Raw genomic sequence first — 12,798 nt, forward strand, 5'->3', positions numbered from 1 at the left:
CTGTCTGTCCATCCATCCATCTACCCATCCATCCATCCATCTACCCACTCACCCATCTACGCATTCATCCATCCATCCATTTATTCATCCATCCATACATTCAGCCACCCATTCACCAAAACCTTATCTATCATCCATCCAGCCAGCCAGCCAATTATATACCCACCCGTTCTTCCGTCCATTCACCCACCCACCCATGTGTTTATCCATCCATTTATTCATCCACCCACATATCCACCTACCCAGTCATCCAACCCTCCATCTATTCACCCATTCATCCATCCACCCACCCATCCATCCACTCACCCACCCATTTGTCCATGCATTCATTCATCCACCCATTTATTTATTCCTGTACCCATGTACCTCTAAATCAATCCATGCATCCAGATGTCTGTCCATTTATCCACACATCCACAACCCCCACCCATCCACCCATGTGTACATCCATCCTCCCACTGACTCAGGAAACTTCATTTGAGCATCTGTACAGCAGACATTGCGTGTGGCTCAGACACCTTTTAACTGCCTTGGCTGCCCACAAGTACCTCACAGGAGGTCTCTGCTATAAATTGGGCTCAGCCCCTGGCAATGGAGACCAGAAATAAAAAGTGATTTAAATAACACTGAAACAAACCTGACTTTTTCAATGGTAAGATTAAAAACGTACTCTTCTGTCCTGCAATGAGGTCAGGAGAGTTGGTCTGGGCCTGGCACAGCTGTCTTGCAGTGTCACCAGCCACCCTGGCACCTTTGCTCCATATATTCTGCCATTCTTGGAATAGGACCTCTACCCTCTGGAGTACTTCCTGCTCTGAGCTAGCTGCTGGAACTCCAGACATCACGTCATTATTCCAGGCAGGCCCAGCATGATGCAGAGAAAGCGAAAAGTGGGCTTGTTGGCCTCCAGCCCCCCTCTTAAGGGACTCCTCAGAAGTTTCATCCAATAACTTTGGTTTACATTGATTTTATTAACCAGAACATAGATTTTTCGTTACACCTAACTGCAAAGGAGAATGAGGATATCGTCTTTCAGCTGTCACATTGCCAAAATCAGTAAATTCAAGGTCTCTTAATATAAGGGAAGAAAGAAAGGATATAGGATAGGCAACTGTAGTCTCACACGTCCATGAGAAATGGATGGATGGATGGTGGACAGAAGCGCGTATGTAAATACTATATTAGTCTTCTCAGGCTGCCATAATAAAATAGCATAGACTGGGTACTTAAACAAAAGGAATTTATTTGCTCACAGCTCTGGAGACTGGGAAGTCCAAGATCAAGGGGCTGGTTGGTGAGGGCTCTCCTGGTGAGGGCTCTCTTCTTGGTTTGCTGTGTTCTCACATGGAGGAGAGACAGAGCAAGCATGCCCTCTGGTATCTCTTCTTATAAAGGCACTAACTTTCCTGCATAGGGTCCTAACTTTATGATTTCATTTAACCTTAATTATTTCCTGGCTGCAAATACAGACACATGGGGAACAGAACTTCAACACACGAATCTGGAGAGTAGATACAACTCTGCTCATGGCACATATAAACATACATACTAAATGTGTGTGTGCATGTGTGTCAATGGAAAGATTGGAAGCCTCATTAATAGCACATACATGCATGCATACTATGTGTGTGTGCATGTGTGTCTGTATGGAAAGATAGGAAGCCTCATTATCTAAATGCCTAGCCTTTCGGGTGAGCTAATTTTTGTTGTGTATGCATTCAATTGAGTAATTAAGCTTCTCAAAGACTGCCTCTCTTTGTTGGGCTCTCTGCCGGGTGCTGAGGTACAAACAAAGATGTGACTGCTCCACAGCTTATTGGGAGGCTCAGATAAACACCAATAAATCTAAATAAACACACATAAATTAAGGGCTATTTAAATAAACACTTGCTGCTCTGAGAAGCAGAGCCACGGCTGTTTGATTTTACTGCTGTATCCCACAGAGCAGATACTCAAAAAGCTTTGTTGAGGCCGGGCATGGTGGTTCCTCCCTGTAATCCTAGGACTTGGGGAGGGCTGAGACTGGGGGATCGCTTGAGGCCAGGAGTTTGAGACCAGCCTGGGCAATATAGTGAGACCCCGTCTCTAAAATAAAATAACCTGGGCATGGTGGTGCGGTCCTGTGGTCCCAGCTACTCAAGAGGCTGAGGTCAGAGGATCACTTGAGCCCAGGAGTTTGAGACCAGCCTGGGTAACATAGACCCCATCTCTAAAATTATAAAATTAGCCGGACATGGTGGCACATTCCTGTGGTCCCAGATGCTCGGGAAGCTGAGATGGTAGGATCTCTTGAGTCCAGGAGTTTGAGACCAGCCTGGGCAACATAGAGAGACCTCATCTCTACAAAAAATAAAAATAAGCGAAAATAAATACAATATTTTTAAAAACATGAAAAAGCTTTGTTGAATAACTGGGCATGTTGAGAAATCACCAAGAATAGAGCACTGTAGGAACCTGGGGAGAAAAAAACTGAGTTGATGGTTCAGGAGCCAAGCAGTTAGGGGTACATGAAAGAAAATCGCTAGTGGGCTGCACCCTGGCAAATGTAGCTGGACGAAAGATCTGATGCTACTCATTCCCAAAGGTCACATTCTTAAGCTCGAATGGGTTGCAGAGTTGACCTGACTCAGGGTAATGGTACAGGAATATACATGTGCATATATATCATACTGCAAATGTATCGATTTTGAATCTGACTCTCTAAGAATAATCTAGAGGCCAGGTGCGGCAGCTCCCGTCTGTAATCCCAGCACTCTGGGAAGCCAAGGAGGGCGGATCACCTGAGGTCGGGGGTTCAAGACCAGCCTGACCAACATGGAGAAACCCTGTCTCTACTAAAAATACAAAATTAGTTGGGCATGGTGGTGCATACCTATAATCCGAGCTACTCAGGAGGCTGAGGCGGGACAATCACTTGAACCCGGGAGGTGGAGGTTGTGGTGAGCCAAGATCACACCATTGTACTCCACCCTGGGCAACAAGAGCAAAACTCTGTCTCAAAAAAAAAAAAAAAAAAAAAAAAGCCAGGCACGGTGGCTCACACCTGTAACCCCAGCATTTTGGGAGGGCCGAGGTGGGCAGATCATGAGGTCAGGAGATCGAGACCATCTTGGCTAACACACGGTGAAAACCTGTCTCTATTAAAAGCACAAAAAAATTAGCTGGGCATGGTGGCGGGAGCCTGTAGTCCCAGCTACTTGGGAGGCTGAGGAAGGAGAATGGCATGAACCCGGGAGATGGAGCTTGCAGTGAGCCGAGATTGTGCCACTGCATTTCAGCCTGGGTGACAGAGTGAGACCCTGTCTCAAAAAAAAAAAAAAAAAAAAAAAAGAATAATCTAGACATCACAAGAACATCTGCTGGTCACAATTTGGGAGAACAGGGAGATAAGAACATCCAGCCATCCATCCATCTATTCAGCCGTCTGTCTATCCATGCACCCACCCACTCATGTATTTATCCATCCATACATCCATACATCCATCCACCCACCCACCCATTCATCCAACCCTCCATCTATCCACTCATTCATCCATTCATCCATTCATCCACCCACAATCCACTCCATCCACCCACCCACCCTCAATTCATCCACTCACATCCACCCACACATCCACCCACACATCTACCTATCTATCCATCTATCCATCCATCCACCTATCCATCTATCCACTCATCCTATCTGAATTGTGTCTGTGAGACTCCTCCATAGTGAAATTATTCTTTTCCTAATTTTTTATGTCATACACTTTGGAAGAAGTGGGGATCTGTGTCCACCTCCTTGATGGTGAGAGCAGCAGTCCCCAACCTTTTTGGCACCAGGAACTGGTTTCATGGAAGACAGTTTTTCCACAGAACCAAGGGTGGGAGGGATGGTTTCAGGATGATTCAAGCACATTACATTGTGCACTTTATTTCCATTATTATTATTATTATATTGTAATGTATAATGAAATAATTCTACAACTCACCATAATGTAGAATCAATAGGAGCCTGTATTAGCCCATTCTCGCACTGCTATGAAGAACTACCTAAGACTAGGTAATTTATGAAGGAAAGAGGTTTAATTGAGGGCGGTGGTGCAAAACCATTCATGAAGGATCTGACCCCATGATCCAGTCACCTTCCATCAGGCCCCCCACCTTCAACAATGGGGATTTCAGTTTGACATGAGATTTGAGCGGGGACACCGGGCCAAACCATATCACCACCAGCACAGCACCAAGCATCTTGCCACTCAGAAAGAATGCTAAAATTTCTCTCTAGACATATTTTATTTTTATTTTATTTATTTATTTATCTTTGGAGACAGAGTCTCGCTCTGTCACCCAGGCCGGAGTGAAGAAGCACGATCTCGGCTCACTGCAACCTCCGCCTCCCAAGTTCAAGGGATTCTTGTGCCTAGCTGAGATTACAGGCACTTGCCACCACGCCGGGCTAATTTTTTTTTGTAATTTTAGTAGAGACGGTGTTTCACCATGTTGGCCAGGCTGGTCTTGAACTTCTGACCTCAGGTGATCCACCCACCTTGGCATCCCAAAGTGCTGTGATTACAGGTGTGACCCACCGTGCCCAGTCTAGACATATTGACATATTTACTTTTTCTTTTTCTTTCTTTTTTTTTTTCTTTGAGACAGAGTCTTTTTCTGTTACCCAGGCTGGAATGCAGTGGCGTGATCTCGGCTCACTGCAACCTCCGCCTCCTGGGTTCAAGCGACTCTCCTGCCTCAACCTCCCAAGTAGCTGAGATTACAGGCGTGCACCACCACACCAGGTTAATTTTTGTATTTTTAATAAAGACGGGGTTTCACCATGTTGGCCAGGCTGGTCTCGAATTTCTGACCTCAGGTGATCTGCCCGCCTCAGCCTCCCAAAGTGCTGGGATTACAGGCGTGAGCCACCATGCCCAGTCTAGACGTATTTTCTTCAAGGATGCACTTATCATTGGAAGTGGTTCTTTCTGACAACTCCCCTGCCCCGATGCTTTCCTTCCTGTTCCATGGAGTTCCGTGTTCTGTGCTGTGTAGTTTGATTTTCAGTCCTCCTTTGAATTCTGCAGCTGTGTATTTAGACCCATTTCCCAGGCCAGTAAACAAAGCCCCGTGGGCAAGAAACCACAGATCCTCCCCTAGAAAGTGGGAGAAAAAGCCAGTCTGCCATAGTGTGTGCATGTGTGTGTGTGTGCGTGCATGTGTATGTGTGTGCATGCAGATGGAATATAATTATAACCCGCATGTGTGTGCAGTATAAAATATATAAAACTGGTTTGGAGAGCAGGGTATGAAAAGTCCAAAGTCAGAAGAACTAATCCTTGGCCGTGGGTGGTGGCGCATACGTGTAATACCAGCACTTCGGGAGGCCGAGGCTGGCAGATCACTTGAGGTCAGGAGTTCGACACCAGCCTGGCCAACATGGTGAAACTCCATCTCTACTAAAAATACAAAAATTAGCCAGGCATGGTGATGGGTGCCTGTAGCCGCTGCTACTCAGGAGACTGAGGCACAAGGATTGCTTGAACCCAGGAGGTGGTGAGCTGAGATCGCGCCACTGCACTCCAGCCTGGATGACAGAGTGATACTCTGTCTCAATAAATAAATAAATAGAAGAAGAACTAATTCTTAAAAATTAAAGACACACGGAAGGTTTCCGCAGGAGGCTGGGAGCTACCAAGGGTTAGGTTGAAATGTGCAACGTGGCCACGTGGGTCCCTTGGAAATGGTCAGAACATGGTTATTTCTTGAGGTTCCACTGGTGAAATAAACAGGAAACATGGAAGCTGCCCCAGCGGTGAGTTCCCCATCCCTTCTTCAGCCTAGTTTGTGGCCTTCAAAAGATGCTTTCCGTGGCACCTGGATACAATTCAGAAGGCTTTTTCAATTAATTTAATTTTCATTCTGGAGGTTACAGCCTCTTGGTGCCAGTTCCAGAGTGTCTGCAGAATATTATGGAAATTCGTATTCGGAGCCAAAGGATGGTAGCGTTAAAAAAAAAATAAAGAAAAAAGGCAGAAGGCATCTAACTAAATGAATTAGAAACAGAAGTCTTCCAAATGCTTATCTGTGTGAACATAAATAAAACGCCTCAAAGCCTGGCTTTCAGAAGCTGATGTTGCATCTTTATTATGGCTGGCAAGAGTGACCTGCGCCCTCCCTGAAAGGCAGCCAGAGTCTAGACTCTACTGGAACATAATGGACGGTCAGAGGAGGGAAGCTTCACCTGCAGTGCTGTCCAAATGTCAGAGGCTGGAGATTGTCCAGGGTAGGGCCTTTCTTTTGGAGGTAATGGGGGTGAAGCAGGAGGCTCACAGGGAGAGGGGTCTTTGGAGTCTGAGACAGCAGGAAGACCCTGCTTTCTTTTCATCTCTGCTTCATCCCAAGTCAGACTTGCCTCAGGATGCCAAAATGCCCGGGCAGCTCCAGCATCCTCTTGCTCCTCAAAATGAGCCCCCAGGGTCCTCCTACTTGCCCTGACCTAGGGTCCACACCCTCCCTTGACCCCAGCCCAGGACTGTGGCCAGGGAAAAAGAAAGTGCTAATTGATAGAGTGGTCAATGCCACATGGGGAGGTCGGGGGAGAGGTGCAGGAGAAAATACCAGGGAAGGAGCTCTGGTTGGGTAGTTCATCCGGGTTCACTCCAAGAGGTAACACTTTAAAGGTGGTGTTCCCATGAAGAATGATTACATTTTCCTCATGCTTCTAAAGTGCAATTATGTTGCTGGGGTTTTGCTGGCCGAAAAGAAAATGAAAAAGAAAAGAAAAAACCTTCTGGTGTGCAAGCTCACACTGTTACTTTTTAAGATATGCATCACTCACACCACGGAGCTCACACTGCTGAGCAGGTCTCTGGGGCACAGGCCCAGCCCCTCTAGCCTTGCAGGTTTCTGACCTAGGGGTGCAGGTGACCTAGGGAGGGGTGGGTATGGCCGCAGGCAGGGGATAGCTCAAGACCATTTGACCCAGCAATCCCATTACTAGGTATATACCCAAAGGATTATAAATCGTTCTACTATAAAGACACATGTACACGTATGTTTTTGCAGCACTAGTCACAATAGCAAAGACTTGGAACCAACCCAAATGTCCATCAAGAATAGACTGGATAAAGAAAATGTGGCACATATACCCCATGGAGTACTATGCAGCCATAAAAAAGGATCAGTTCATGTCCTTTGCAGGAACACGGATGAAGCTGGAAACCATCATTCTCAGCAAACTATCACAAGAACAGAAAACCAAACACCGCATGTTCTCACTTATAAGTGGGAATTGAACAATGAGAACACATGGACACAGGGAGGGGAACATCACACATCAGGGCCTTTTGGGGGGTGGGGAGCAAGGGGAGGGAGAGCATTAGGAGAAACACCTAATGTAGATGATGGGTTGATGGGTGCAGCAAACCACCATGGCATGTGTATACCTATGTAACAAAACTGCACGTTCTGCACATGTACCCCAGAACTTTTTTTTTTTTTTGAGATGGAGTCTTGCTCAATCGCCCAGGCTGGAGTGCAGTGCCACGATCTCGGCTCACTGCAAGCTCTGCCTCCCGGGTTCACGTCATTCTTCTGCCTCAGTCTCCTGAGTAGCTGGGACTACAGGTGCCCGCCACCACGCCCGGCTAATTTTTTTTGTATTTTTAGTAGAGATGGGGTTTCACCATGTTAGCCAGGATTGTCTTGATCTCCTGACCTCGTCATCCACCCGCCTCGGTCTTCCAAAGTGCTGGGATTACAGGCGTAAGCCACCGCGCCCAGCTTGTACCCCAGAACTTAAAGTATAATAATAACAATAATAAAAAGACAGGTGTTATCTCAGAGCCCCTGACTCAGTCGGCCGGGCAGCAAGTATGCCAGCCCAGGAATGGACCAATAGATGAGGCAGGGCTTTGTAAATCAAAAATAAAATTATTTGGGAGGCTGGGGTGGGTGGATCACTTGAGGTCAGGAGTTCCAGACTAGCCTGGCCAACATGGTGAAACCCCATCTCTACTAAAAATATAAAAATTAGCCAGGAGTGGTAGCAGGTGCCTGTAATCCCAGCTACTCAGGAGGCTGAGGCAGGAGAATCGCTTGAACCTGGGAGGTGGAGGTTGCAGTGAGTTGAGATGGTGCCACAGCACTCTAGCCTGGCCGAAAAAGTAAGACTCCGTCTCAAAAACTAAATAAATTAATAAAATAAAATAAAATTCTAAGCCCCCCTCCCCCACCTTCAAAACATCTGAATGCACTTCCTCCTCAGCCAGAGCTCTTTAAAAATTTAACCTGAGAGACTGTTTCAGGCCGTGAGCGGAAGCAGGGGTCGAACATGCCTCACGATGCCTCTCCAGCATTAACATCCACATAGCCTTTAAGTCTGAGAAGAAATATTTTACAACCTCTTCTCTCTGACCCTAGCACCGGAAGGATTCCTGTTCAAATAAGAGCTTGAGTCTTCACAATTCTTTATCTTAACCCAGACATTCTTCTCTATTGATCCCAGGACTTTAAAGAAACTCAAGCAATTGCCAATCAGAAAATTCTAAAATCTACCTATAAGCTGGAAGCCTCCTGCTTTAGGTTGTCCCGCCTTTCTGGACAAAACCAATGTGTCTCTTAAATTTCATTGACGTCTCATGCCTCCCTAAAACGTATAAAACCAAGCTGCACCCGGATCACCTTGAGCACACGTTCTCAGGACCTCCTGAGGGCTGTGTCACGGGCCATGGTCACTCATATTTGGCTCAGAATAAATCTCTTCAAATATTTTAGAGTTGGACTCCTTTCTCTTTTTTTCTTTTTTCTTTCTTTTTTTTTGAGACGGAGTCTCGCTCTGTCACCCAGGCTGGAGTGCAGTGGCCTGATCTTGGCTCACTGCAACCTCCATCTCCCCGGTTCAAGCGATTCTCCTGCCTCGGCCTCCTGAGTAGCTGGGACTACAGGTGCACACCACCACACGCGTCTAATTTTGTATTTTAGAAGAGACAGGGTTTCACCTTGTTGGTCAGGCTGGTCTCCAACTCCTGACCTCAGGTGATCCACCCGCCTCGGTCTCCCAAAGCGCTGGGATTACAGGCGTGAGCCACCGCGCCCGGCCTAGTTTGACTCTTTTCGTGGACAACTGTCCACGAAAGCGTGGAATGCAAGAATATTCAGGGTTCTTTGTCAGGCTGCAAAGTTGTTGCACTACCCTGCAGGAAAATGGATACAATTTTAGGCTTAGGTGTGAACAGAAAACATATTGTTAAGTGTGGGAAGGGCGACAACTGCACTGCAGCTGTGGCCAGTGGCGCGGGGGGGGGGGGGTCTCTAAACTCAAAGCCCACTGGAAGGCGAGTCGCCCATGACCAGGACTAGGGCCCAGGCGCCCCAGATAGAAGGGACCTCGTTCCCTATTGCCCCCCGCTAACTCCCATGACCAGGAGTCCCCACTCCCAACCTTGTCCTGGGGATTCTGGGGAGAAACTGCCGCAGCACAGAGGCTCCTCCAAGGGTCGTCCTTGGTCCCGCGCAAAGGGTTCGTCCGCCACCCTCCTGGCTGCACACCCCCAGCTCGGACGCTCTAGAAAGGACTTGGGACGGGAGTTGCCTGTGGAGCGGGGGCCCACGCTTCCTGAGCAGGGAGAGGATTGCACTTTGCTCCCCTTGGGGAACTCCCTGAGATGAGCAGCGGGGAGGGGCCCCCATACTTTTCCCAGCAGGGGAGCCGAGAGTTTCCTTTGCTCCCACTGCAGAGCAGGGGAGGGTCCCTGTTAGGGGCGGAGAAGGGGCTGCAGGGGCGAGTGGGGAGGGGGGCTACACGTTTCCAAGAAGGGCGGCAGTTTCATGTCGCTACAGTTACAGGCGTGCATTTAGGAGGCTGTAGACAGGGAGGGACCCGCACTTTCCCGAGCAGGGGAGCTGCTGGGAAAGTTTGTTTTTTTGCTCCCACTGGAGACCAGGGGGCGAGGGGGGGGTCCTTGTTAAAGGGGCGGAGAAGTGGCTGCAGGGGCGAGTGGGGAGAGGGGGGTCTATGTTTCCAAGAAGGGCGGCAGTTTTGTGCCACTACAGTTAAGGGCCGCCCTGGGGCGTGCATTCAGAGGGCTGTTTCAGGGAGGGACCCGCACTTTCCCGAGAATGTTGTAGTTCACTTTGCTTTGGGTCGGCGCCGCCCTGGCTACGGCCTTGTGGGTGGGTGAGGGGGCGTTGGCAGTTTCCTGAGAAGGGGTGAGGGGTGTACCGTGCTCCCCTCGGCGCTGCCTGGGCCACCCCCGCCCGTCTACCCCCTCTGTCTGCTCCCCGGACCCGGCGTTCCCGCCCCTTCTGGGCGCGCGTGGAGGCCGGGGAGGGGCGGGGCGGGGCGGGCGCAGCCGGGGCTGAGCTTGCAGGGCCCCTCCCCTCACCCGCCCCCTTCGAGTCCTCCTCGGGCTTCGTCCCACCCGGCCCGTGGGGGAGTATCTGTCCTGCCGCCTTCGCCCACGCCCTGCACTCCGGGACCGTCCCTGCGCGCTCTGGGCTCACCATGGCCCGCGGGGCTGCGCTGGCGCTGCTGCTCTTCGGCCTGCTGGGTGCTCTGGTCGCCGCCCCGGGTGAGCGAGCGGAGGGATCCGGGTTGGGGGACGCGGGCCGGGACTGGGGATCCGCTTGCGATGCGGCGTTGGGGGGCGCCCCGCGGGGACACCCGGACCCTCCTTCCTGCCCGGCGGGACGCGCTGTGCCCACGGGGGCCCAGGCCCGGAGGAGGCGCCCATTTTCTCCCCAACGCTTTTCCTGGAGCCGTTCCACAGAGAAAAGTCAGCGTTTGTTGTCGGAGTTGCAAACTCTTAAATTTGGGGCGGCCTTGGGAGAGGTGGCATCAGATGCTTCCCAATCTAGGGGACTTTCTTACGGATCTGTGTCCCTTTGCATCAGCCCCTCACCCCCACCCCGTTATCTCCCCCCAGGGTTTGGGGACCTGCGTCTTTAGGCCGCGCGCGGAGGCCGCCCTGGAGTTGCCTGTCACAGCCACGCCCTGCGTCCCGGGCCTAAATTTGGAATCGCTGGGAGCCTGAGACCCGGGTGGTGGGGGGAAGGGAAGGAAAAGTTAGAAAAAAACTTTGAGCCCTGAAAATGTTCAAAAATACTCTGTGGATGCAGGCTCCGGGAATTTCCGCGCGTGCTGTGCGCCAAGCAGCACGGGAAGCAGAAAGAAACGTCTGCTTACCAAATTGTCCATCTGCAGCGGTGGAGAATTCGGAAAACAGAAAAAGTATGCAGGGAAGAAAGAGCCATGGTCACCCTCCCACGCCCTAAACCGGGCCTATTTCTAATTATTACTGTAATCATGTTTTTCTGTTTTCCTCCCTTTGAAAGGGAAAGGGGGCCTTGGTGGATGTGGTATGTTATAAATTCTTTGTTCCAGTGGCCAGTGCATTTTTGCTCTTCATATGGGCAGGCTTTTAAGTAGACTGGCTTGCAGGCAGTGTAGACTTCAGGACCGGCCTTATCAGGGCTGGACGTATTTAGGAAGGAGAGGCGGGAACGCCCAGCCCTGGGGAGGATGGAGGAGGCCCGGTTTGTGTTGATATGATCTAGCTCAGCCTAGAGCTGCGGTGACTAGGCCGGGTCTCTGTTTTTAGGGAGGAGTTGCTAATGGATTTACACCCTCTTTAAAGGGGTCCCGGGTATCCTAGAAATTGTGCTTTCACTTGGTAGAGATTAGAGATAATGAAGCCTGCTCCGTAGAGGAAAACTTGGAGGACTTTCCAGCTTGCAGGGGAGGTTCCAAGCAGAGCTTCCTGTTTCTCCCTTTTCTTCCTAAATGTCCTTCCTTCTTGCGGGCAGGCTGCCACCACGGACGGGATGGCTCTGTAGGGTTTTATCAGCTGCATTTGTTCCCCAGGCAGCTGCAGATGAACGGGGTTTTCACTTGTCTCTCTGCGAATGCATTCCTTCATCCTTCATGCATTCCTTCCTTCTTTTGCACCTACTGTGTGCTTGGGGTCAGGGAAATATATCCAAGGGAGTTCTGGTGGCCTAAGAATTCAGTTTCCTGGAGAACAGAGGCATCTGAACAGGCAGACGGGAGACAAGGCCACAGGGACCTTTATAGTTCCACCACGAAATAACTCAGGGGTTCCCAGTGGTAAATCTTGGTGAGGGGCTTGGCTGGATTTTGAAGCCCTGGGGACAGATTTGCCTGAGGGGCTTGGCTGGATTTTGAAGCCCTGGGGACAGATTTGCCGGCTGGTCTGGCGTTCCAAGTCATTGGAGCAGAGTGGGTGGAAAGCCTTATATTCTCTGAGCCCCAAACAAGTCGTTGCACAGTTTTTTTGTTTTTGTTGGTGGTGGTGGTTTGTTTTGTTTTGTTTTTTTGGACAGTTTCACTCTGTCACCAGGCTGGAGTGTGGTGGCGCGATGTCGGCTCATTGCGTTGCACAGTTTTTAAATCCACAGCAGTGTTCATCTGGAACTCCTGATTTTGGAAGCAGACTGGGCTTAGGAGCTCCAAGGCTGCTGATGCTTTGAGTAAAGGGAAGAGTACCTGTCTATGGGGTGGGTGGGTAGGGAAGAGCAGCGGGATAGGGGGATAACAGGGGCCAACCTATCCTCCCAATTGCAGAGGAGGGCCTGGCCATCAGCACTGATGGATCTCCTTGAGGGACCCTTCTCACCCCCTCTTTGCAGTCTGACCCTGCTAGAGATGGAGACAGAAACAGCCTGTCCCAATACTACTAATACACATGTTGTTTCATCGGGAAAGTTGACTTTTGAGTTGGTGATGCTCAGAACACACTTTCCTATAGCAATATGCATCAGGCTGCAAAACCCAGTTGAGCCTGAAGTAGGTTCTCAGACTGG

The 12,798-nt window shown here is 49.8% G+C and overlaps 1 protein-coding gene across 5 annotated transcripts in view; it reads left to right on the plus strand.

Annotated features, from left to right (window-relative positions):
* The first annotated feature begins 10,174 nt into the window (after positions 1 to 10,174).
* Positions 10,175 to 12,798, plus strand: part of CD99 (CD99 molecule (Xg blood group)) — a 51,284-nt gene continuing 48,660 nt past the window's right edge. For 2 of the 5 annotated variants that reach the window (XM_054473354.2, XM_054473358.2), the window contains exon 1: positions 10,336 to 10,547. In XM_054473354.2, coding sequence (XP_054329329.1) covers positions 10,481 to 10,547 — 67 coding nt within the window. In that variant the 5' untranslated portion in view covers positions 10,336 to 10,480. Of the gene's footprint in view, positions 10,548 to 12,798 lie in introns of all 5 variants that reach the window. The other 3 variants (XM_054473353.2, XM_063660932.1, XM_054473355.2) reach the window with 3 other exon arrangements.

Source organism: Pongo pygmaeus, chromosome Y, assembly GCF_028885625.2.
Source record: "Pongo pygmaeus isolate AG05252 chromosome Y, NHGRI_mPonPyg2-v2.0_pri, whole genome shotgun sequence".
Classification (NCBI taxonomy): domain Eukaryota; kingdom Metazoa; phylum Chordata; class Mammalia; order Primates; family Hominidae; genus Pongo; species Pongo pygmaeus.